This window comes from Ciconia boyciana, chromosome 1, assembly GCF_034638445.1.
Source record: "Ciconia boyciana chromosome 1, ASM3463844v1, whole genome shotgun sequence".
NCBI classification, from domain to species: Eukaryota; Metazoa; Chordata; class Aves; order Ciconiiformes; family Ciconiidae; genus Ciconia; species Ciconia boyciana.
This window is the reverse complement of record NC_132934.1, coordinates 153,051,417-153,074,710: the sequence shown is the minus strand read 5'-3', so window position 1 is coordinate 153,074,710 and position 23,294 is coordinate 153,051,417. Positions and strand designations below refer to the sequence as shown.

General features: G+C 39.5%; 2 protein-coding genes across 13 annotated transcripts in view; one reads left to right on the top strand and one right to left on the bottom strand.

The window, feature by feature from the left end:
- The window catches only part of DCUN1D2 (defective in cullin neddylation 1 domain containing 2), a 28,817-nt gene extending 17,995 nt beyond the window's left edge, over positions 1-10,822 (bottom strand). Inside the window, exons 1-5 of one of the 8 annotated variants that reach the window (XM_072849835.1) lie at positions 10,681-10,725; positions 9,580-9,816; positions 7,775-7,991; positions 4,521-4,689; positions 1,013-1,143 (exon numbers count right to left, since the gene is read on the bottom strand). In XM_072849835.1, the coding sequence (XP_072705936.1) occupies positions 1,013-1,143; positions 4,521-4,689; positions 7,775-7,991; positions 9,580-9,588 (526 nt within the window). In that variant the 5' untranslated portion in view covers positions 9,589-9,816; positions 10,681-10,725. Of the gene's footprint in view, positions 1-1,012; positions 1,144-4,520; positions 4,690-7,774; positions 8,172-9,579; positions 9,894-10,042; positions 10,156-10,680 lie in introns of those variants that run through there. The other 7 variants (XM_072849837.1, XM_072849836.1, XM_072849840.1 and 4 more) reach the window with 7 other exon arrangements.
- Positions 10,823-11,000: 178 nt separating this feature from the next.
- The window catches only part of TMCO3 (transmembrane and coiled-coil domains 3), a 34,724-nt gene continuing 22,430 nt past the window's right edge, over positions 11,001-23,294 (top strand). For 3 of the 5 annotated variants that reach the window (XR_012040375.1, XR_012040376.1, XR_012040377.1), the window contains exons 1-5: positions 11,062-11,201; positions 11,544-11,636; positions 14,020-14,562; positions 19,113-19,292; positions 23,073-23,264. Coding sequence is in view for 1 of the 5 variants with exons in the window: in XM_072849831.1 (XP_072705932.1) it covers positions 14,116-14,562; positions 19,113-19,292; positions 23,073-23,264 (819 nt within the window). In the remaining 4 variants the exon portion in view is untranslated. Of the gene's footprint in view, positions 11,202-11,543; positions 11,637-14,019; positions 14,563-19,112; positions 19,293-23,072; positions 23,265-23,294 lie in introns of all 5 variants that reach the window. The other 2 variants (XR_012040378.1, XM_072849831.1) reach the window with 2 other exon arrangements.

The following is a 23,294-nucleotide window of genomic DNA, read 5'->3' as shown; positions in this document are numbered from 1 at the left end:
AAAGACAATGAGAAAGACAAGAGAGATTATTCAAAATAATTCCCAAGAATGAATGTGGAACAGACGCCTCTGGTTGAGAAGATCTAAATCAATATTCTGCTCTTCCATCTCACTATTCTTCCAACAACTTTTTGAGAAAAAGTATTTATTAACATGCTTGCCAAGTTACATAGACAGAGAGTTAAAGTGGCTATGCTAAAAAAGAAAACAAACCCAAACCAAAACCCACTTCCTCTTACCCACAGCACAAAGAGAACAGTGATGATGGTACAGTGCTATTCTACACACAAACCAATTTCATTCCTTCTGGTGTCTTTTGAAAGTGGACATAAATTTCAAAGGATATCTGACTTCATCTTAGAATTTATTTCATCTATTCACAAGCTATAGATATTTTTTATTTGAAGAGAATAAAACATTGGCATTTAAATAATGTATCAATTTTACTACAGCAGTACAAGGCATAGATTAGGACAAATCTCAAACTTTATAAAGAATAATAATTTAATACTTTATAAACTGTATGCCTATTTCTATTCACTAGCTTTGAACCAAGCCCATAATATTCTTTTTCTAAATTTTACATAAAAACTGTGAGCTAAAACTAAAAATTCTTAGAAGAACAATAACTTTTGCCCAGAGTTTTCTCCATCTTTTTAAACAGATATGGACATCTTGTTTCAGTTGTTCTGAACAAAATGGAAAACACAAGGAGCTCACTATCTCAGTCTTTTAAAAAAAAAAGATCTGACAGGTCTGTAAGAACTACAGGAATTTCCTTTGACAAGAGGAAGAGAGAGAATGTCAATACTAGCAGAAAACCTCATTAGATTATCTGTACCAAGGGGACACTAAAGAAGAGATTAATTGAAAGAAGATGGGAAAGAGAAGTCAGTAAAAGAAATCAACAATGAATTTACTATACAATCATCAATGAGAAAACTGTGCTATTGGAAGTATTTGGAATTGACTTCACTGCCTGTAGATATTTTCTCGATTTTTTTCTACTTACCTAGACCTTTTTGTCCAGGGTTTTTAGCAAAGTTAAAAGTAAACTGATAAAAATCTTTGAACTTTGTTGCATCCTTTAGCTCTTGTTCCAGTCTTGGCAATAGAGCTTTTAGTTTTTCTGTGGTGTCACACCTGTTCAAAAGAGGTTACATTATTTGTAAATATTTAAGATTTCTTTTTACTTTTTTTTTTCCTTCTCTTTTTTATTTTTTAAGGTTTAGTTTCAGAGCAAAATAAAACAGTAGTTAAGGTAAAAACAGAGTATCTTTCTGGATAGCATTCTTAAAAATATAAACACTCATATGTCTTTACTAAATGATTTTAAGTGGAACATTATACATAGGCATCCATTAAGCACACAACCCAAACAGGATTCAGTGGTTTAACTTTTCTCAGTCTCTTCATGAGTTTATGAATTCAAACAATAAATGTTATTTTGTTCTTAAAGAACATATAAACCTCACTGAAATCTGCTATCCTTTCCCCTTTTATAGCTGTTTTAACACAAGGGTGTGGGTTTTTGCTTTAATCTAGATAGACATTACTTATTCCCTGCTCTACCTAAATGAAGAGCTGCATACTACATTTACAGTTAACCTTAACATTAGAGGACTTTCCAACAAAATGAACTATTATTTGCAGTCATCCTCTCCCCACCATAGAACACTTGCGGATAAAACCTAGGAAAAAAAATGAGCCTTTGACAATAGCTTGAAGGCTGACAAACGGTTTAACAGCCTGGCACAGGTAAGCTAAGATAGAATCAAGTTACTGAGATTCTAACAGAAACACATCCCTTAACACAAGACCAGAGTATTTTCAGTGAAAGCACCTGAGCTGACAAGATGCAATTTTAAAAGAAAAAGGGTTTCCCTCATGCCAAGGAATCAAATGAATATTCAAGGTTTATAGGATATTACCAATATTTTGAATTGTACCTAGAAACTCAAAGTGAAGGAAATAGGTTTCAAAGAGGCAGCTATCACAACTAACATATTGCATTTGAAAGTTCTCAGTAGCTAAATGCGTGTATTTATTCTAAAGATTCAAGAATAATTTTATTAAAGGATGGATAGCTACAGCAAAATCCATAAAATGCAGATGTAGTTTTAACTGTCTTGCAGGGTACAGATAAAATAAGTACCTTTCTGGCCTCCAGCAGTACCTGGTAGAGAAAAGATAAAGAATTCTGCTAACAGTCTTCAACTGAGAACTTCAGTTTCATGGAGACTCGATCTAGTTAACAACAGGGACATATATCATACCTTCCATATGCATCCTAAAGATGCTATATGAACTAAGCCTCAGGGAATTTCTTTTCATTCAAATCTTCACCTTTGTTCAATGCTAAAAACCACAGACACTGCACCTCCAGCACGTAACAAAATCATTCCAAATTCTCAATAAGCACTATATCAGTGGCAGGTATGATCAGATTATGCTCCCAAGAACACAGTAATGTGTGTTGAGCAGAAAGAGATAAAAATCAGACCTCTGTGGAACTGTATCAGAGACAGTCATGAGGACATAGGAGCAATGTGACAATAAAGTTACAAAACAAAATCCAAGCCAGAAGCCACAGATGGTTTAGCAAAACCTTTTTAATCTGTTATATCAAATAATGTTGCAGCCTTTAATATAATAGCATGAGCATTTGATTGCTGTCCATGGCTAGAAAATCATAATAGTTCTTACAGTCTCTACCCAAAGGGACAAAATAAAGCAGTGCACTGCAGATGATATCAAAAGTTATTTCATCACAATTTCTAAATACCCTTACCTAAAAAGGAAAGCTTAGAAAGAAGTCAATAACCAATGCGGTCAGTAACAACAGACTACTAGGACCCCTGCTCAAGAAACAACCACCACATTTGCGAGAAGTTGGTCTATTGTAGAAAGGTATTGATAATGTGCCATTCTAAGATCAAATGAAATTATTTAGCTACAAAAAATATGTACAAGTAATAAACTGTAATTCTCCAGCTATCTAATGCAATCTGTTTTAAAAAAAAAAAATCATTTTGACACCTCTATATATATATTAGAAATACTGCATCTCTTCCAAGGAAAAGTTATACGCAAAGTATTTTTTTATGGTGATAAATGCTTGACTTTATTGCTAAACAGAGGCAACGAGGTTTAACCTCAAAGGCTATTATCCAGAACAGCTTCAAAATCCAGGAAGGAAAAAAATTTTTATCAGTTACATCACAGTCAGACTAAATAACCTTTTCTACTATCAATACCTTCATTTTTATTTCAATTTCTCATAGATATTCTGTACAAATTAAGTATCTAATATACAAAGCAATAAGAGAAAACTATGGTTTGTAAAACTGGTAAAAAGAAAAAAAGTTGCATTTGGTGGTGATAAAGAATTGAATTCTTTTTTCCACTTTCCTATTTCTTTTCTGCTTCAACACTGACTGAACTTTTATTTTTTCCTTCAGACATCTCTAGTGACTTCCAGCTTTTAACAGCACACGGTCCAACTCAAAACCTTAACACAACCATGCATATGTTTGTATGAATGTGGCTGGGAAGCTGCCCAGTAGAAAAGGACCTGGGAGTGTTGGTCAACAGCCAGCTGAATATGAGCCAGCAGTGTGCCCAGGTGGCCAAGAAGGCCAATAGCATCCTGGCTTGTATCAGGAATAGTGTGGCCAGCAGGAGTTGGGAAGCGATTGTCTCCCTGTACTGGTGAGGTCACACCTTGAATACTGTGTTCAGTTTTGGGCCCCTCACTACAAGAAAGACAGCGAGGTGCTGTCTCACCTGACAACACCTTTGAGGTGCTGGAGTGCGTCCAAAGAAGGGCAACAAAGGTGGTGAAGGGTCTAGAGCACAAGTCTTACGATGAGCAGCTGAGGGAACTGGGGTCACTCAGCCTGGAGAAAAGGAGGCTCAGGGGAAACCTTATCCCTCTCTACAACTACCTGGAAGGAGGTTGTAGTGAGGTGGGTGTTGGTCTCTTCTCCCAAGCAAGAAGTGATAGGACAAGAGGAAACAGCCTCAAGTTGCATCAGGATATTAGGAAAAATTTCTTCACCCAAAGGGTTGTCAAGTATTGAACAGGCTGCCCAGGGAAGTGGTTGAGACACCATCTCTGGAGGTATTTAAAAGAGGTGTAGATGTGGTGCTTAGGGACATAGTTTAGTGGTGGACTTGGCAGTGCTAGGTTAATGGTTAGACTTGATGATCTTAAAGGTCTTTTCCAACCTAAATGATTCTACGATTCCAATTACATGAAAAGATCAGCATATCTGTCTGTTTTCCTTGCTGTAGAGGTAGGAATTATTTTGTTTCACCCTTACTGCAGTCATTGCTAAGGCTTTACAGTAAAGCACCAATTTAAGAAAGATGGGACACTACAGGTGTTTAGCACCTGTTAAGCTTGGCACCAGCCTTACCAGCTTTTTGGAGCTTCACACTTAATTAAATTAAAAATGTTTCAAACGTAAACCGAGCTCAGGCCTTACATTTTGAACTATGCAGAAATGGATGCTTACCCCAACTCTGTCATGCCATCAACAAATTCCTTTTTACTGAATTCACATTGAGTAGCTGCCCTGAACTTCCATGCTACAACCAGAACACTAATACTGGCTGGGTCCAGGCTTAAATCATCACAGAACTGTTGAATCCCATCAATGCCAATTTTATTTTCATCTTGTGGGTCTGCAGTTCAAAAAATAGAGAGGAGAATTATAATTATTTACAAACAATCATCTGCACAGCTTTGATATGCTGCATAACACAGGTCTTCACTTTTTCATAAGCTTCACAAACTTCTTCACTTGAAAACTTAAATCTTAATTTTAGAAGTACCTTGAAGAGTATCTGTAAATAGATTAAGTATTCTGCAAACTCCCCTAGAAATTGGTTTGCAAATTCTTCCCAAATTCATCAGCTCACTTGAATGAAATAGTGTTGTATTCTCTCCACAATGCTCTATGAAAGACCTGAATTAACTGAGGAGATGGCTGACTACATCTAAAAACAGTAAGGCTGATAAACACATCAAAATGTACAATATATTTATTGGTTAGCATGTATTAAACTTTAAAAGAACAAACCCCCCAAAACCCCCAACAAAAACACCTGCCAAGTGAGCCCACAGAATTTTTCCTGATAGAGATAATCCACTATAACTAAAGACCACAAATAACTCAAACATTTTTGCTTTTTAATTGTAAGTCAGGGAAATCACCAAAACATTGCTCAAACAATGCCATAGCATAACAGGGTCTTAAGCTAAACAATACAATTTAGGACTAGTGAAACATAGTATTTCCTAAGTTTACTGCCTTTTTGGATGTCAGAACCACACTTCCTAACTACCTAAGTCAGGGTAGGTGTCATTGTAACCATTCTGTAACTGTAACAAAATTCCCTCTCAAAAAAAACCCGCAAACAAACAAACAAAACCCCCTGCATGTAAACTTACATAATTGGAGGGGAGAAAACCCCAAACTACCACCACCAACAAAATAACACCTTTAGTTTTCAAAGCTTGACAGTCTACAAAACTGTCTTTCCCAGCTTTTGATAGGAAGACATTTCAGTATTGTAAGTTGGGCTATGTAGAAAAGTATCCCTCAAGTAAATTTAAGATGAACTCCTTAAACGGGTAAGATTTTCAATCATGCTGTTTTTTAATAGCATGTGAGTTGACAAAAAAAAGTTTAAAAATCAAGTCTAAAGAAAATTTTTGTGTGTCTGTGTGTGTGTGTTAAGCTAAGACCTCTTCCACTTTTCCAGCCAATACAGTGGAATAAATGCTAAAATGCAGAGAGGAAGTTAACTTAGCAAACAAAGATTCATATCCATTAAACAAACAATTACACCCATGGTATAATTCAGGGACCTTTGAGCAGGAATAACAAGTAAACATATCTATTCTACTATATGCCAGATCTAGTTCCAAGACACGTAAAATGCACTTCTTGTATATTTGGGGAGTAATTGAAGAACCGAAGGCAAAAAGTGCACTAGTGTTGAAATCAGTGGAAAAATTCATGTAATCCAGGTAACTAGGAACAAAAATGAAATTGTTTTGATAGAGTTGCTGGATAAACAGATAAGAAAACTAACACAAAGACAGCACAGAAAATGAGACCTCTTGTCTCAGATTTCAAATATAGCACAATGTATGTAGTATTCTATAGGCCCTGTAGGACAAAGGAATTCCTTGTTTTTGCAAGGCCAATGAGTCAGGTTTAAGTTACATATGAAAAAAGGAAAGGTGCTTAACCAAACCTTTTATCGTTTTCTCTCAAATCTTGTAAAGGTTTTGTTCAAGTTTACAACTTCACTTAAGTGTTAAAAGTGCAAAGGTGTGCTGCTAACCAAAACATGGACATAAAACTGACTAGACTTTCTTTCACAAAAGCCAAGTGGTGCAGTCTGCCACTGCTAGAGGATTATGAATAATAAATAACATTTGTGATTTTTTTTTCATTTTAGATATTCTTAGTAGCATTTATGAATTTGTATACATTTTTGACCCAGCAATCTCTAAGACCGACATGCAAGGAGCAAGCAAAAGATTTAGATATGTATATATATGTTATATATATATTTATGCCATATACATGTTATATATATATTTATACATATGTAAAAAAAATTTTAAAAATGATTCTCTAGTTAAGATTTTTTTCACAAAGGAAATGCTATAACATTGCTGATTCTTTGTCCCTACACAATTCATTACCACACAATAATGAAATATTGAAGAATGTCTATACCTAAAATAAAACACATTATGTAAAAAGTAACAAAAAAGGTGGAAACAATATCATAAGAACAGGCTAAAGTGTATACAAAGCATTCCATATGCTGCAATTAGAAAAGTACATAAAATCATAGTTGAGTAATTGTTAAGAGTTCATTTTTTAAAACGTGAGATGTATGGATCTCAGCAGGGGCCGAAAATTATTCCAGCCTCCTCTGCTCTAACATGCAACAAACAATGCACACATTCGTGTCAGATGGCCACGTTTCAGAAAGCACTGTTACCTGGATCATGTACATTCTTATATTTACATGACTATCTCTTCCTTTTATTTTTTCTGTTCTTTTTAACAATGCTGCAAAATAAAAATAAATGGAAAAGAAACAACTCTGCCTTTAATCCACTTCCCTGTGGTTGTCCCTCCAAGCCTCTCTGAACAGGCACATCACTTTTTCTGTAATATGTCAGCACAAAGAATAAATTAAGGATGGAGCTTCCATGACTAGTTCTTGAGTTTTCTTATTTGACTGTTTTGTCAGACTCCTAGCTATAATGTTATCTGAAGCGTTTTTGATTTTAATGTCTAGAAATACTACTATCTTTGAACAAAATTAACTCCCTCAAATATTAGTATAAGAATCATATGTATTAATTTGCCACACAAAGTGCATTGTACATATATTTAATAGCAGCCATTGGCAATAAATCAAATGAGTTGCACAGTAAGCTTTACTCTCCTTTCCACCATATGTAGCTGACACTATTTCCATAATAGGTTTACTTTCCTATTATGAATTTACTTTAAACTCTACAGGAATACCTACAGAAATTGTGTACTGAACATTAAGAGCATTTAAAACTTTTTTTTCATTCTTATCTCACTACTGCAAACACAGAATGAGAAGCAAAAGCTAGCAATCTTTCCTTAAAAGTCCTTAAGAATGGCAGAGGGAAAAGCAGAAATACCACCCAAACAAAATAATTGGAAAAAACCCCCAGAACCCACAACAAAAAACCCAGCCTTACCTTTGTATCGATTATACAATTGTTCCAATTTCTTCCTGTCTACGGAATTTTTCATGGATTCTTTGTAGTACAAGTCTGGGTTCTGGAAGTAGTTGTCTGTTGCCACTTCTAGTTTCCATTCATTCTGCATTAAGCAGTATATAGCAGTCCTTTCACCAGCCTGGGTAAATGCCATAAACTGGCGGACCTTGTCCTTCTGAGACGATTTAAGCTTATGCTTTGGGATGCAAAAGAAGCAGGAAAGCCAATGAAGCTAATCCAGAAGTTTGTTTCAGCATTCTACTACTAATGCCTATCTTTAAAAGGTTTTAGTTTTCTTGTTGATGACAACTTTCACTTCAGAATTACAGGAAGACAAAGCCTTGTTCTTCTGCAGTTAAAAAGACAGCATTTTCTTCTGAAAATTGAAACGACAGCATCTATATATACATTTTTAGCAGCACATATTCTGGCAGTAATAAATTTGTATTTCTATTGCTCACATATGCACATGTTTTTCTCTCCTGTAACAGCAGTAAACACAAGTTTCATCATATAACAATACAGTTATCTTCTGAAAATATGCCTAGTGGTTATACAAACAAGGAATTACAAAGGCACAACTCAGATCCTATATAAGTCCTTCACACACAGAGAAAAACTGCTCAACAATTTTCCTAATATTTTCCTAGCAGCAGTGAACAAATGCAAAGTTTAATAATTTTAAGTGATCAGCTGAAAAAGGCAGAAGCCTTTCTCACATTTTTACGTTAGAAACCATTGCCAAGAGAAGGCATAAGACAAAAAGAAAATAGATAAAGCAGACATGTCAGAGAGTTGCTGAATCTTACAATGAGACTATAAGTTTGCTGTAAATGTGATCTAAAACTTTAATTAACTCTGAAAAGGTGTTTATACTATTAATATGTTAAACAACGAAAGTGCCTATTATAGTGGTATACAGGAACCAGTAAGATGTTTCTCTTAATGGCAGCTAATTGCAGCAACCATATCTACACAACATCTCTAAACTTCTGGTTTCCCAAGGTTTCCTCTAGTTCCCACCAAGAGGTGGGAACAGGGATTGTATAGGGAGCAAATGTACTATTAACACAGCTCAACATTATTCTTTACATGCAGTTGGAAGAAGGAGGAGATTGCTTAAATCAAACTCTGTTTTTTATTATATTCTGATACTTTCCGATTTTGTTAAACTACACTTAACACAAGTTCTGGGCCAACAATTAAGCTCAGAAATTTGTCTTAAGTTCCTCACTACTGCTTAAATCATCAGGCATAACAGAAAATTGACTAGTCTCAAATATCAGGGGGAAAAACTGAATCCTGATTCAGTGAGCAGTAAGCAGTAAACATAGGACCATCTTTCAGTTTACTTGTTATCTCTTGTACACATATGGATGGTGACATCTTGACTACAGATGGTCCTGAGACAAGAAACACATCATGTAAACAAGGTAAGGACTTTGGTCTTTCCTACAAGATTTTTTGATTTTATATCAGAAGAAACATGTGAAGTTTCTTTTTATACAAGAAGAAACATGTAAAGTAGGAAAAGAGCTGCAAAAATAATTACAACGTGTTTTGTTAAGAAAATACTCAATAATCCTTTGACTGCAAGCTCTGTGTAAGCTTCCCCCCCTCCCTATTTTCATTAAAGTCTAACTGTGAGGGTCTCTCTGCACTAAGATCTTCCTCAGTTACATAAACTTATTTTCAGCAACCAACTTAGTGATGATCACTTCAAAACAGAGGTCTCCGACAACAATTCCAAAGTAACACCCATGTCCTCTTATAAGTCTACTTACGCCAGGCATTTAGGGATATTTCCTAGGTTCAAAATGAAACACCGGGTTATTTGAAGACATCAGAGATAAGAAACGCATTCGACTATCCAACCTACTACTCTGCCATGTAGTGTAGTTTCTACTGTTCACTTGTGTTTAATGCCCTGCGCAGCAGACAGTGGTACCGCCACACTCTCTACAGGGCAGGGGGGAAGGTCTGGAAGTGGTGTTGCTAGCGAGACTTCTCACTAATGGCACCTAAACAAGGAGGTGTACTTCGCATCAAGACACGATTAAGTCACGTTTCAGAAGCCCTCTCCAAACGGTAAGTACACCCTGCCGCAAATCCCAAGGAAGCGCTAAAGTTGCAAACACGGACAGCTCCGACCGCTCCCGCGCCAGCAGAGCCGGGCCTGGCCGCCTCCTCGCTCCCCCGCGCACCCTTCCCTCACCCCCCGCCCCGGGAAGGGAATTTGTACCGCACCTTTCCCACCGCCCCCGGCTGCGCGGCCCGGCCCGGCCCGGCCGGCTGCCGCCGCTGCACCTGCCGCGTCCCGAGGCGGGGAGGAGGTGGGAGGAGGTGGGGAGGAGGTGGGGGGGAGGTGGGGAGGAGGTGGGGGGAAGCCGGCGGGAGGGACCCGCCCGGTGCCGGAAGGCGGGGCGGCGGGAGCGAGGGACACAGGGCTCCGGCAACCTGCCCCGCGAGCCCGAAGCCCAAAAAAGGGAAAGGTACGCGCCGCGCCGGCTGCCGGCGCTCGAAATACCCGCGGCGCCGCCCGCCCCGCCCGGCCCCCTCCCCCTCCCGCCCCCGGTGACCTTCCCCGCTCCCGGCCCCGGCGGAGGGGGCGGCGGGAGGGCGGCCTCGCACGTTGTGCGCGTCCCCCCCGCGCCGCTCGTCCCCCCTCGCCCCCGGCCCGCGCGGGTCCCCCCGCCTAGCGCCGTCCCCCGCAGGCAGGGGAGCGGGAGCCGGCGCTGAGGGAGGGGAGCGGCGGGAAACCGTGGGGTGCGTATGTCTGGGTGCGGGCGCTCGGCTCGCTGGCCCGGGTGGCTGGGGGTTGTTTGGGGTCCCCGTCCTCCCCCAATTTCCCTGCCTCGCTCCCCTCCCCCGCTCTACCAACCTACCATTTTATCACCGGCGCTTTGACCAACTTCGCCGCCCGGCGCCGCCTCTCGCGCAGGCGCGCAGCGGCCCGCCCTCGCCGCCTATCGCCGGCCGCGCTCGAGGGAGAAGGCGCAAAGGCGGGGCGCAGGGCTGAGGTGCGCGCCCGCAGCCCTCCCCTCCCCGCACCGCCGACCGCGGCGAGAGGCGACGTCCGCGGGGCTGGGGCTCGCCAGAGCGGCGACTACGCCTCCCGGCGTGCTCCGGCGTGCACCGCGCAGGGCGGCCGGAACGGGGAGTGGGAATCCACGATGACGTTTCCCGTAACACGCTGTGAGGAGGCGCTCGGACTACAGATCCCGTCTGACTCTGCGCTTAAAGGTGCCGCACCGGCGCTCGGTAACCGGCGCAGGGTGACGGGGGCGGCCGTGAGAGGCCGCTGGCAAGGACGGGGGCTTTCTCTTCCTCGGCGCCTTCCGTCAGCGGCCACCGACCCCTTACTCCTGTGGCCGCCGCGTTGCGATCCCGTCCTTCCCGCGCTCAGGTGAGCGGGGCGGAGGGAGGAGGCAGCGCGCGGGGCCGGCCGCCGTCTCCGTCTCCTTCCCCTCGGCGGCCGGGCTGGCCGCCGCCCTGAGGTGGGCGCTGGGCGGTTGCCGGTGCGGGGTCTGGGGGCTGCGAGGAGGCGGCGGCGGATTTGCTCCTACTGCCGCGGGGCCGGAAAGTTGAGTGGCCGCTACCGGGGGCGCCGGCCGTGGGGACTGCGGGGCGGCCGCCTCCCTCCCTCCCTCCCTCCGCCGCCATGAGGGGGCGGGAAAGGGGCTGGTCGCACCCGCGCTCTCCTGATCTTTCCCTGTTCTCCCCTTCTTCTCCCCCCCGGCCTTCCCAGGGAGAGGTACCGGCAGGCGCCGCCCGGAAGCCGGCCGGCGAAGAGAGGCGGCGGCGGCGCAGGGAGCTGCCCTCCGGCTGCCATCGCTCTCAGGTGGGTGCGTACCGGGACAGAGGCGCCCGGGGAGTCACGGCAGCGGGCAGCGCCCCCGCCTCGGCTGCCCTGCGGGTCCTGGGAAGGAGCTTATATTGAGAAAACTGGTGGGTGGCGGCAAACTGGCAGGTGGGGAAGGACCCGCAGGCGTTTTGGAACAGAGGATCAGGGTTTGCATTGGAGGCGGGGTCTAATATCAGCTTGATGAAATCCGGTACTACGGTATCGTGTTCAGGAACGAAAAATCGGGAAGATGAGCTGCAATCCATCAGAAAACAAACTGTGCTTAAAAAGGACTCCAAACGACAGGAGTTCCCTCTAATTTGATAATTACTGCTGCATGGAGAGGAGCGTGGTGGTTTTGGGTTTTTTTCCTCTTTATTTGAACTCTGAAGCACATAATACATCTTTATATGTGTGGTCATTATTCCCTTAAGAGCTTTTGAGCACTGCCCCAGGTGCCACTTTTCTAAATAGTTTTTGTTAGCCAAGTAAAAAAACACTGTTACTGAAACAAAACTGTCCTGTGTTTGAACCACGGTGGTAGGTTTACACAGTGCAACAATGGGCAAACTTACTAGTATAAATCTCTGCTCAGAATTCAGTTACGTGGTTTGACGTAGCACGTAAGACATGCCTGTTTTACTCACCTCCCTGCAAACGGGAGCTTGAATATACAGTAGGCATTTTCTTCTCCCTCTTTCTTGCAGGAATAGGTGGTAATACATTCAGCAAAATCTCTCCCCCAAACATGTTAAACAGGAAAAGTATTACTTTGAATACAGGCAGAAATATTTCCTTAAATATCACTCTAGAATTTTGCAAGGTGGTGGGGGTTGTTATTTTTTCCTGATTTCTTAAAAATAGTAAACCCTATAGCTTTATTAAAGTTCTGAAATATTTCTACTTTATTATTTTATTGAAATTAGAGTGATGCTTTCGCTGCTTTAATTACACTTTTAGTTCTTAATTTTAAATGTTTTGGCTCTTCATGTTGTTAAACACTAGCCCATAGTCAACTACTGATACCTAAAGACTTTGGCTTGTATTTCATGCGTTTAAAAGAGATAAACCAACCCACAGGCAGGTTTTCTCAGTTGTCGCCGAAACAGAGATGGGAGGGCATTTTAAAAACCAAGGTAGTGCATGGCTGTGCTTGCTATCTTCCCTTCCCATTCTCTATATTGACGATGGCTGACTTGGATACTTGTGATTGCAGCTGCTACAGCATTATGGGGAAGGAAGATTCTCTCTTAGGCAGACTGCTTCTGGATTACTATGTCCATATACTGGTTCCTGATTAAGGCTGTTGGCCCAGAGATCAAGATTGCAGCTAAAGTTTTAGGCAAATACCTGCTCTATTGATGATCTGCTAACACATAGTGTGTGTTGTACATTTTTAGAATGCTGTGCTTCAGTCACGAATGTATGTTTTGTACATATGTTTATATATTGTTATGTATAGCTTTGTGGTGTGTGGGTTTTTGTGTTTGGTTGGTTTTTTTTAAAGAAAATATAACTGCGGTATTTTACAATAATGTCAGTATTTTCCTGTAGGACCTGGGGGAAGGAAATAGGTTCTTAGTTTTGGAATTCTATCTTGCTTGGCGTTAAAAGCAAATACAGTAGTTTAAATATAGATCTTCAAGTAGATTCTGGGAAATGAACTTATGAATGAATTGATTTTACTTTTAGTGCTCTTTATAACTCTATTTTAAAATAATGAGGATCAATAATTAGCTTTGAAGTAAAATGCCTCAAGGCCATGCAGCCTTTCAGGTGAAGGTCTTTGATCCAAACTAGTAGTGTTCAGAAGTCCAGGAAGTTCTGCTGTTATTTCTTTACTGTAGAAATGTTTCTTTCACAAGTATGATTTATAATGTAATCTGTTTCAGTTAAGCTTTTTTCATTATGTTTTATATAGTTGAGTGTGTTAAAGCTTCCGAGGCTGTATAAATAACAAATGATTATGATACAATTTTTTAGGATAGGTTTGAAAAAATACAAGAGGTTTACTGATAGATAAGAGGAATGAGTTTCAGTGCTAGGTTGAAGTACAGCCTATGGCATCGTGGTTTAATATTTTTAATGGCTTTTCTCTCTTCTAAGAAGCAGCGCAGATGGCTACCGTGTGCTATGACTAAGCTTTCCATTCAGTGTTTTTAAAACAAGATTATGTCTAGAAAATACTCAAGAGGAAAACAAAAATCTATCAATATGGTTGGACTGTTTCTTGCTTTTGATAACTGTTGACTGAAGGAGACCATATACATTCTGTTCAAGATCATAGTGTAGGATGCAGTCTTAGGTTTGTTTTCTACATTTGTTTGACCTAATGGCCCAACATTATCATGTTTGATAACTGATTGGTACTATCTTGCAGCATGGTATGGGTACTGGAGATGCAGAAACCATGTAGCAGAAAGCTTTGAGCAGTTGTGGATTATCAGTTTCTCCCAACAGCAATAAAAAGTGAAGAATGAAGGCAACTGGATTTATTTCCCTATGGACGTTGGTTTCACTGCCTTGTGGCCAGTTAGCAAATCCTGCAGAACATGAAGATGTAGTAAAGCATGCAATAAAGCTGCACCGTGGGAAAGGAGCTGTTATTACTCAGAGAAAGCAGTGGGTGTTGGAGAGCTGCAGAAAACTATCTGGTCTGCTTCGCCAAAAGAACGTTGTTCTCAACAAACTAAAAAATGCTATAAGAGCAGTTGAGAAGGATGCAGGACTATCAGATGAAGAGAAACTTTTTCAGGTTCATACCTTTGAAATTTTCCAAAAGGAGCTAAATGAAAGTGAAAACTCGGTCTTTCAAGCAATCCATGGCCTCCAGAGAGCTCTACAGGGTGATTACAAAGATGTTGTAAATATGAAAGAAAGCAGTAGACAGAGACTGGAAGCCTTGAGAGAAGCTGCAATTAAGGTTAGTTCCCCCATGTTTATTACTAGAGTATTAATATTCCAGTTGTGATTTTAATTTTATTATGGCATGGTTTCAATCAGTTTTAATAAAAAAGTGAATCTACATGAACCTTGCAATGTTTTACTGTTTAAAATGGATTTTGAATGAAGTATTTGTTCTCACTAGCAAAATTAGAAGTAATTCTGGTGTAGAGCTTAAAACTTACTAGCAGTCAATAGTTCTTATTTCAAAACAAAGCTAAACATAATCATAAGACCTAGGGCAAATATTATGTTAAAGGGAAAGGAATACAACAAGTGAGTCAGTGCACATAGCACAGCTGCATTAGATAAGCCATTGGGATTATTGGAGTGGAAATAATGCCATAAATTGGCAAAATACTAACTCTTTTTTCCACTTCAAGTGAGAATTGCTCAGCCAAAATCTACAATTTAAACAGGATGATTTCTTGTCTTTTATTTCCATATTCGTATAGGTGTCGGTAAAATGGACACGCAAAATATGAGATGACTAGATTTTTAATCTCAGTATAGCACTCCTAGCCTAAGAAGTGCAGGTTTGAAAAACAGTACTTCCAAGAAAGAGCCGTCTGAGATAACTTTACCAAGAAAAGCACAGATGAGTAACAGTTGAGCACAAGTACTTCATGGAAAGCTTGAGTTCCCATGTCAATGCAGGCCTGTTAGGGTGTGCACAATCTGCCACTGTCTACTGGACTTGGTAGCACTCAGACTGTGTACTGAAAGTCTCCCATTGAGAGAAAACATCGTTTAATTGATTTGGTATTTAAATTGTCCTTTCCCTTGCTCTACCCCTCAACCACTGGAGGAATATATTAAGAATTTTTGTTTTTGTCTTCTAAAAGAAGAGGCTGCCCTTGCACAAGGGAGCAAGAGAAGGAAAAAAAATGTAATTGGGATACAGCATTTGAGCTGGGAGAACCTTTAAAGGGCATTTGTGTAAGAGATGTGCAGATCTTAACAGGTGAAGATGGCAAGAGATTGTGTGCAAGAAAGGTGTGCAGTGAATTGTGGCAAGAAAGGCTGGTGGAAGTAGAAGTTAGGATGCAGACTTGGGAGACTGGAGTGGTCTGTGCAGTGAAAACAAAGACTGAATTACGCCGAATTTAGATAGGGAGTAGCTTGGATCTAGGTGTGCTCCAATGAAGTGCTCAATATGACTTTGATATTGGTGCTTAATGGTAGTGCCAGCCTCTGCTGCATAGAAATGGTAGCAATTGTCATGAAAATTCCTTGAGTTTCCACCTCTTTTTCCTCAGAGCTCTTAAAATAGCAGCAGTGAAGCTGTTCAGAATGTTCCTTCTCATTTACCTAATTCTTGGCAACGTTACTGTAAAATACTGAAGTAATCTATCCTTGAACTTGAGAATAGTGCTTCTTCATTTTCCTCATAAAAGTAGGCCTGTGTGTATAATGATGTGTTTTAGATGTGTGTCCTGTCAAAACTTTACTTCTGCAGAGGTGGATTGTGTAGGCTTTTTTTGTATTATCATATCAAGATATTTACTTGAATGAGCCATCTTTTATACCCTTCCTTCTTATGTCATGCACATGGTTATTTAAGCAGAATATTTGTTGTTCTAACCTTACGATTATTATATAAAGTGAAACAAAGGACAGTGGGGAAATGCATGCCAAAAAGAAGAATATTACATGGGATACATTTTTTGGACTTGTTTTTACTTCAGAAGACACACATTAGGTCCAATTTTGTTCCAGTTTCACTTTACTGTAATGATAACTTTGTTGGTGTACTCATAAGATGTCCTTTCCATTTTTTAAACAGTTATTGGATGGAAAATACAAATGACTGTAGAGGGTGCTGGACTCTTCCCTTCATTTTATTTCTGTTGAGTTAAAGTATTTGGAATTATTTAGTGTTGGGATATCTATGCACATCTGATGCATTTCTTGCTGGTTCTGCTGCTGGGAAAATGTATAGCGGAATCATTCATGGTGGGGGGGAGGAAGGAAGAAGTGCTGAAGATAGCTTCTGCCTTCCTTTGCTCCAGTAACCTGTGTGGAGGTTCAGGAAAAGGCAACAAAATCTTACCCACTTTTTATCAGCTTCTAATTCCTTGGGTGCCTACTACTCAGACATTGATGGAAAAAATAACTCACAAGTAGTGCAAAGATGCCTCCTCTTCCAAATGTGTTTTTTTCATCCCTGATTAAACAGTAGAGAGCAACAGCAACACTGCATTCTTAACCAGCATTACCCCAACATCTTACTTAATCTTACTTTATTTTGCTCATGTGTTTCTAGGTGTTCCAGTCTCCTGTTTAGTGCACAATCCTTATCTGTATTACTTTGTTTAAAAGATTGTTTGGTATGTACCTTGTGATCAGGTGTCTCCAATCCCAGCATGAGTTGTGAAAGTGTTTGTACTGTGATGCACTTCTGCTTAACATGTAGCAGGCTGTTTGAGATAACTTGTCCTTTTCATGGATAGCATTCTCTGTGGTTGTCCCACTCTACTGCCATGACACTGGTCTGTAGGTGAAAACTGAGATACCACTTCAATAGACTACAAAAAACTTTGTCTTCATTTATTAAAGGAACTTACAGTTAAACTCAGATTTTTTCAAAGCTCTTCTACCTTGCTCTTCAGTGAAAGTTAACTTCTTGTAAATTAGAGTGTTATTTATTTTCCTGCAGGTTACCTCTAGCTCTGTTCAGCCTGTTTGTCTCAGCCGACAGAAAGGACTTGAATCGCCTTCCTCCATCCAAAACCTGTTCCATTTTTGAGGGGAAGGAATCTAACCTTTCTCAATTCCATCTCACATTCTAAGTTGTTGCTGACTGAGGAAAGAATCTGTAGCTCATACGGGGGATGGTTTTTACATCTTTCAAGCAATGTCTGCTAGCGGAGAACAACAGATAGGAAATGTTTTTCCTTGAGGCTGTATGAGAGTGACTGTGTCTCTTGCTTATGTGTTGCATAAGAACTAAAGCAGTTGACGTTGGGCCAAACACATTAATAGTTACATTTTTCCCAACTGGAGTTATTTTGGGAACTGGGTAATTTTCATCATGCCGATGTAACTATGGTAATTCTAAACACCAACAGACAGCAATTGTGTGGTTTCATCACAACCAGATGTATTCATCTGACTGTCAGGATTTTAAAAGGGTTAAGCTACAGTTACAGGCTGTACTGAAGATACTCTTGTCTTGCCATCAAAGAATTGATTAAATTATATGCATGTTCTTGTAGGTTTCAAGGGGAAAAATGTCTGTCCACAAACGTGTGGAGGAGGGGACGCTCCAGTTATTTAAGCATAGGAGTTTAGGACCGTTTTGGATGCCCAGGTTATCTAATATATCTGTGTGGGGTAGGCAGTAAAACACACAACCTAAGTGAGACCTATGTTCTAATTGGGTATGGCAGGGCATCTAAAAATGGAGACAGAAACTTGCATTTTCTGTGAGTTCAGTCAGACCTAGAGATTGCTTGTATTTTTTGCCCGGTCTGTTTTTTCCCTTGGTAATAATATTGGCTCTCTTAAAGAACAGATGTAGGGTCTCTCTCATCTAAATCTTTAAAAGAATGTAGGCATGTAAAGTGAAGCATCTTACCTTTTTTCAAAAAACCCTCAAATTATACTCTGTCAATACACAAAGTATGATATTTGGTTATTGTCTTGGTAACCATGTAGAAGGGGCAGTGTTAAGTCCAGTCTTGATCAGTAAATAAAACTTACTTTTGTAGTTCTCTTTTTGAACCTGAAACATCATAACTTTATCAGGGAAGCTACTGAAATATTTTTACACCATATCAAACCACATCAGCAGTTTTTCTTTTCTTACTTCTGAAGCCTAGAAATGGATTTCAGAAGTCATTAGTGCAAGTTCATAAGAGGCCCAAACTGTAAAGATGGACAAAGTCAAATATTTTACTTCTGACAGTAAAAATCAGAATATGTTTTCTTGGGAAACATAAGCAGGAACCTCAGCTAGAGCGCTTGACTGCTCATCTGTACTCTCTCCCAGCTGCTTTTATTTTTTTTTTGTAGCTGTTTCCACATTTGTTGTAATTTTTAAAAACCATAAACAGACCTCTTCCCATGTTTATAAAATGGCTTATAAAATTAAGATTCATTGTGTTTTTGTTCCAATTTGTTTGTTTGTTGTAGCTAGTAAAGCTGTGCTTTCAAGGTGGTTATGCTTCCCTGCTAAAGCACTGAGCTCTAAACTTTACTTGGCTCTGAAGTGTTTTCTAGAGTTCCTCAAAGCAGTTTCTTTCTTGTATTTTCTGGGATTGTAACCTTGGGGCAGCTCTACTCTTAAATGGATTAAGAAAGGCAATTGGTAGATATTTTGTTTGGTGGTTGTTTTTCTTGCCCGCTTCCCCCAATGAAAATTAGCACAAGAGAAAGCAATCTTCAAGTACCATTATAAAGTCTATATTGCTTTTGCAATTCCACTCGTAAGATGTTTTGTGTCACAAGAAGTGTACGTTTATGTCAAATGTTTTCCTGCTCGAAGGCCTGATCTGCACTTTATCTGTGTGTTGTAAAATTCAACAGGAAGAAATGGAATATGTTGAACTCTTAGCAGCAGAAAAACATCAGGTTGAAGCCCTTAAGAACATGCAGCATCAAAACAAAAGCCTGTCAATGCTTGATGAAATTCTAGAAGATGTCAGGAAGGCAGCTGATAGATTGGAAGAGGAAATAGAAGAGCATGCCTTTGATGACAACAAATCTGTAAGTGATGTTTTAGACTCAGTCTTTTCATTGGTGTGCATTTATTTTTTTTAGTTGATACTGTAGGGGTGTTTCTCTTGTGTTAAATAGTTGTTAGGGTTTTAGTGAGTATTTAAAAAAAAAAAAAACAAACAAAATGAAAACCTTCTGGCTCTAAATTTATTTATTTATTTATTTCCCTTTCAACAGAAGAAATTATTTAGCGGTAGAATGATTGCTTGTTAGGAGTGACCAAAGAGGAATAATTAATCCTTTTTGGTAGTGATTTATGCATTTTTGATTTGAAAGTCCTCCCTGCAGCTGCCACTTTGACAGTGACAAGTGTAGTCCATCTCACTGATACAGCCCATGAGAGTTACGACATCTCGGTGGTGGTGGTGGTGGGGCACTTAGATATTTAGACTTTTCAGGACTTTAGGATATTTAGACTTTGCAGGATATGGAGTTACCACGTTAAGCGTAGTCTCTACTTTTTTTCTCTTTCATTTTGTTGAGAAAGTTATGGGAGAACAAGAATCCTTGCAGTTAGTTTTCACAGTCTGGGAAAATATATATTGTTCAAGGTAAGGACTTGAAATGTGTTTGTGGAGTTGCTTTCTTCCACTTCTGACTTCCTCAGCTTTTCATACCTTGGCCTATTTGCATTGTTCATTGTTTCTTTGTTGCATGATGGACAGTATCCCTCAGGTAAGGCTGTGTGTATTTGGAGCTGGGAGTACATCAGTTTATTCTAGTGTCCCACTGTGCCATCCTCAGAGACTGACTCTCTAAATTGGTCCTGTTTGCATAAACATGGGTTGCAGTTTTAGTTGGCTTTTGCTCTTGAAAGGTTTTTGTTGACTTGCAGGTTGACTTCCAAGGTGAGCATAGCTCTTGAATTCTGCTGAGAAGGGAAAACAGTTCCTCTGTAGTAGAGAGCCAGGGCATTTTTTTGTAGTTATACTTGTATTGAGAGAAAGTGAAAGCAGCGTTTTATTTTGTACACACCAGATCGCAGCAATTGTACCCAGTGGGAATCCTACCTAGCAGGACCAAGTGCGGGGAAGGGACGAGCTAGCTGGAGTGCCCTCTTCTGTTCCGCTGGGGTATAACGGCATGTTTTAAAGAGACCAAGAATGAAGTTTTTTCTGCTGCACCTGTTAATTGGCAAAATGCCAACGCATCCTTTTTCTCCAGTGTGTCTCTTTGGTCTTCTGCTTGTGTCTCTATTCATGAAAGAAAAGGAATCATTAAGTGCAACCTGGAGGACTATTTACCTCTCCATCTTTGCAAGAAACATCTAGTGTGTTTTCTCTTAAGCTAGAACACTGGAACATTAGAACAAAGAAGCTCTAATAGAATCATCAGTAATAAAGATAAAGATACAAAAGATTCTATTAAAATATTATCAAATAGAGAAGTGTAGTAGGTAAAAATGAAAAAAAAAAAAGAATCTGAGGTAACCCACTTAATGCAAGACAAGCATATTTGCACACTGTATACTGTTATGTACAACCTGCTTTCAGGAATTGCTGTTTTAGGAAATAAAATCCTGAAAATAACTGTTTTCTCTCATTATGTCCTCAAATTTATTAGTATTTAAAAGCTCATCTGAACCTGTGCCATCTACTCTTGCTCTTCTAGCATAGTCTGTCTTTTGTCAGTTCCCTTTTCTTTTGTAAATGTAAAAATGCACAATATCCCCACAATGTATGGTTTTATATAGATTACACAGAAAAAAACAGATTGTTTTTCATAATATCTTAAGCTTATAAACATCTTCCCTTTTTTTCCTAATATTGTTTCTGACCTAGACTGTGAACTTCACTACATGAGGAATGTATTTATCTAATTGCATTGCTCTTATATGATCTTTGATACATTTTTAATTTTGATGCAGAGAAAGTCGGTTAGATTCCAGACACACAAGCTACCAAGTACTAAGGAACATATAACAAACTCTGTATGAATTTGGAGTTCCAGAGCTTCAAAGTAGATGCTTCACTGCTGATGTATTTTATAAGATAATTTTGCTTAGTGAACACTGTTGCTGATGTCATAATGTTAAATTCCCAAGAAGATACTAGAGCAGATGCTGGCTTATTAGCATTTTGTTTTTCAGGCAAAGTAATAATCATCTGCAAGATGGGGACACTGCACTGAACAGTGAAATAACTCCAATGTGAAAGTCAGTGTAAAGTATCTTTTATATTGCAGAGCCAACATTTAACAGTAAGCTCTAAGCTCTATTTCAATATCCCTGGAGTAGCAACGAGGGTGCGAGAGAGGGTTTCAGGAGCAAAGATGACACAAAAACAGTAGGATTGGGCACTTATTTTGTATTCTGACTAGAAACAGTTCTTCACGTTTGCTGACTGTAGGGAAGACTTTCTTCTTTGCTCCAATACTGTGAGAATAGTTTGCATGTATGTGGCATGCAGCTGCTCCTGCTTTCTCCCATTAGCTGAAAACATGAAAACATGGTTTGCTCTCTTACACTTGGCAATGGACACCTCATTCGGGAATGCAGAATAGCCTGGTAAGTGGGGAGCTTAGGGAAGTAAAGGCAAAATATATACAAAAAGACAGGTTTTGAGCAAAAACAGGTGAAAAGACAACTTTCATAATGCATAAAAAGAAATCTGTCATCAGCCTCTCACTCCAACAGCTAAAAATGCTGATGTTTGAAGCAGCTATTTTATGCTTCTAAATAATTCTGCAAACTTCATAATTTGTTTCAAATTCCTTTTTTTCCCCTCTGATTCTTAGTGACTTCCAATTCTTTAGAGGCCCATCATATTGCATGATGTACAAAAACAGGGGAAGAGGCCATACCCACAATAAAAGTTTTTATTTCATTATACACACACACATACACAAATGTAAGGAGTGGAAGAAAAGCCTAAAAATTGCAGGTTAAATATTAAATATTGAAAATACAATATTTATCTGAACACTTTGGGGAAACGTGCTGGGGAATCAGCAAAGAAAAATAGGAGGCTGTTTCATAGACAGCTGATGTGAATGCATTTTTTCATTAAATTGTGGAGTTGCTTGGGTAAAATCCAGAAAAGTTGAATGTTTTGTAGTCAGTCATTGGAATGACAACCGGCTACTCTCTTACTGGAGCTTAAAAGAAAATAACCGTAACTGTTTCTGAATATTGGTAATATCTACATTATTTAAAATACAGTGAATAATGAAATCATCCTAGTGTCTTCCACTTTGTAATTACAGGCACTGAAGACAGAGCTAGGTAGAAACAGTTCTTACCCTCTCTCCTTCAAATTTGCAGGACAATGACTTTTTCTTGACTTGGAATGCAGTAATTATTTCAGATTTTTGTGAACTGAATATCACTTTGTAATCTCTAATTGTTTTTGTTCAAGGGAATAAAATATTACATTTCAGTCCAACCTTTTGTGTTCTAAATGTGATAAAGCTTCTTTAAAAAATATTTCTGATTAGATGCAATTGAAGATACTGAATTGGAATTTTACAGCTTTGAAACCCTGTCTATATTTTTTGATTGGACAACTTGGCTAAAGAGGTCTGGAAAACTCCTTGTTTTTAAAATGTAAAGCAAAAAAAGCCTTTTCAGTTATAGACGTCAAGTTTTGATAAAGAGACTGAAAGACTTCTCTAAGAAGAAACTGCAGTATTTTTAGTCAGTGTCCACAAATTCTAGAGCAACTTCAAGCACAGCTAATAGTCTTTACCTTTTTACTGTATGCTTCATTGACTGCCCCCTCCCCCCTTTTTTTGTTTTTGTGGTTGTTATTTGCTTTCTTTTTGTTACAGGTAAGAGGTGTAAACTTTGAAGCGGTTTTAAGGGTGGAAGAAGATGAAGCCAACTCCAAAAGAAATGCTTCAAAAAGAGAAGTAGAGGATGACTTAGGTCTTAGTATGCTTATTGATTCCCAGAACAATCAGTATATCCTTACCAAGCCCAGAGATTCAACCATTCCTCGTGCTGATCATCATTTCATAAAGGTAATCATTTTAGAGACATTCTTGTCATTC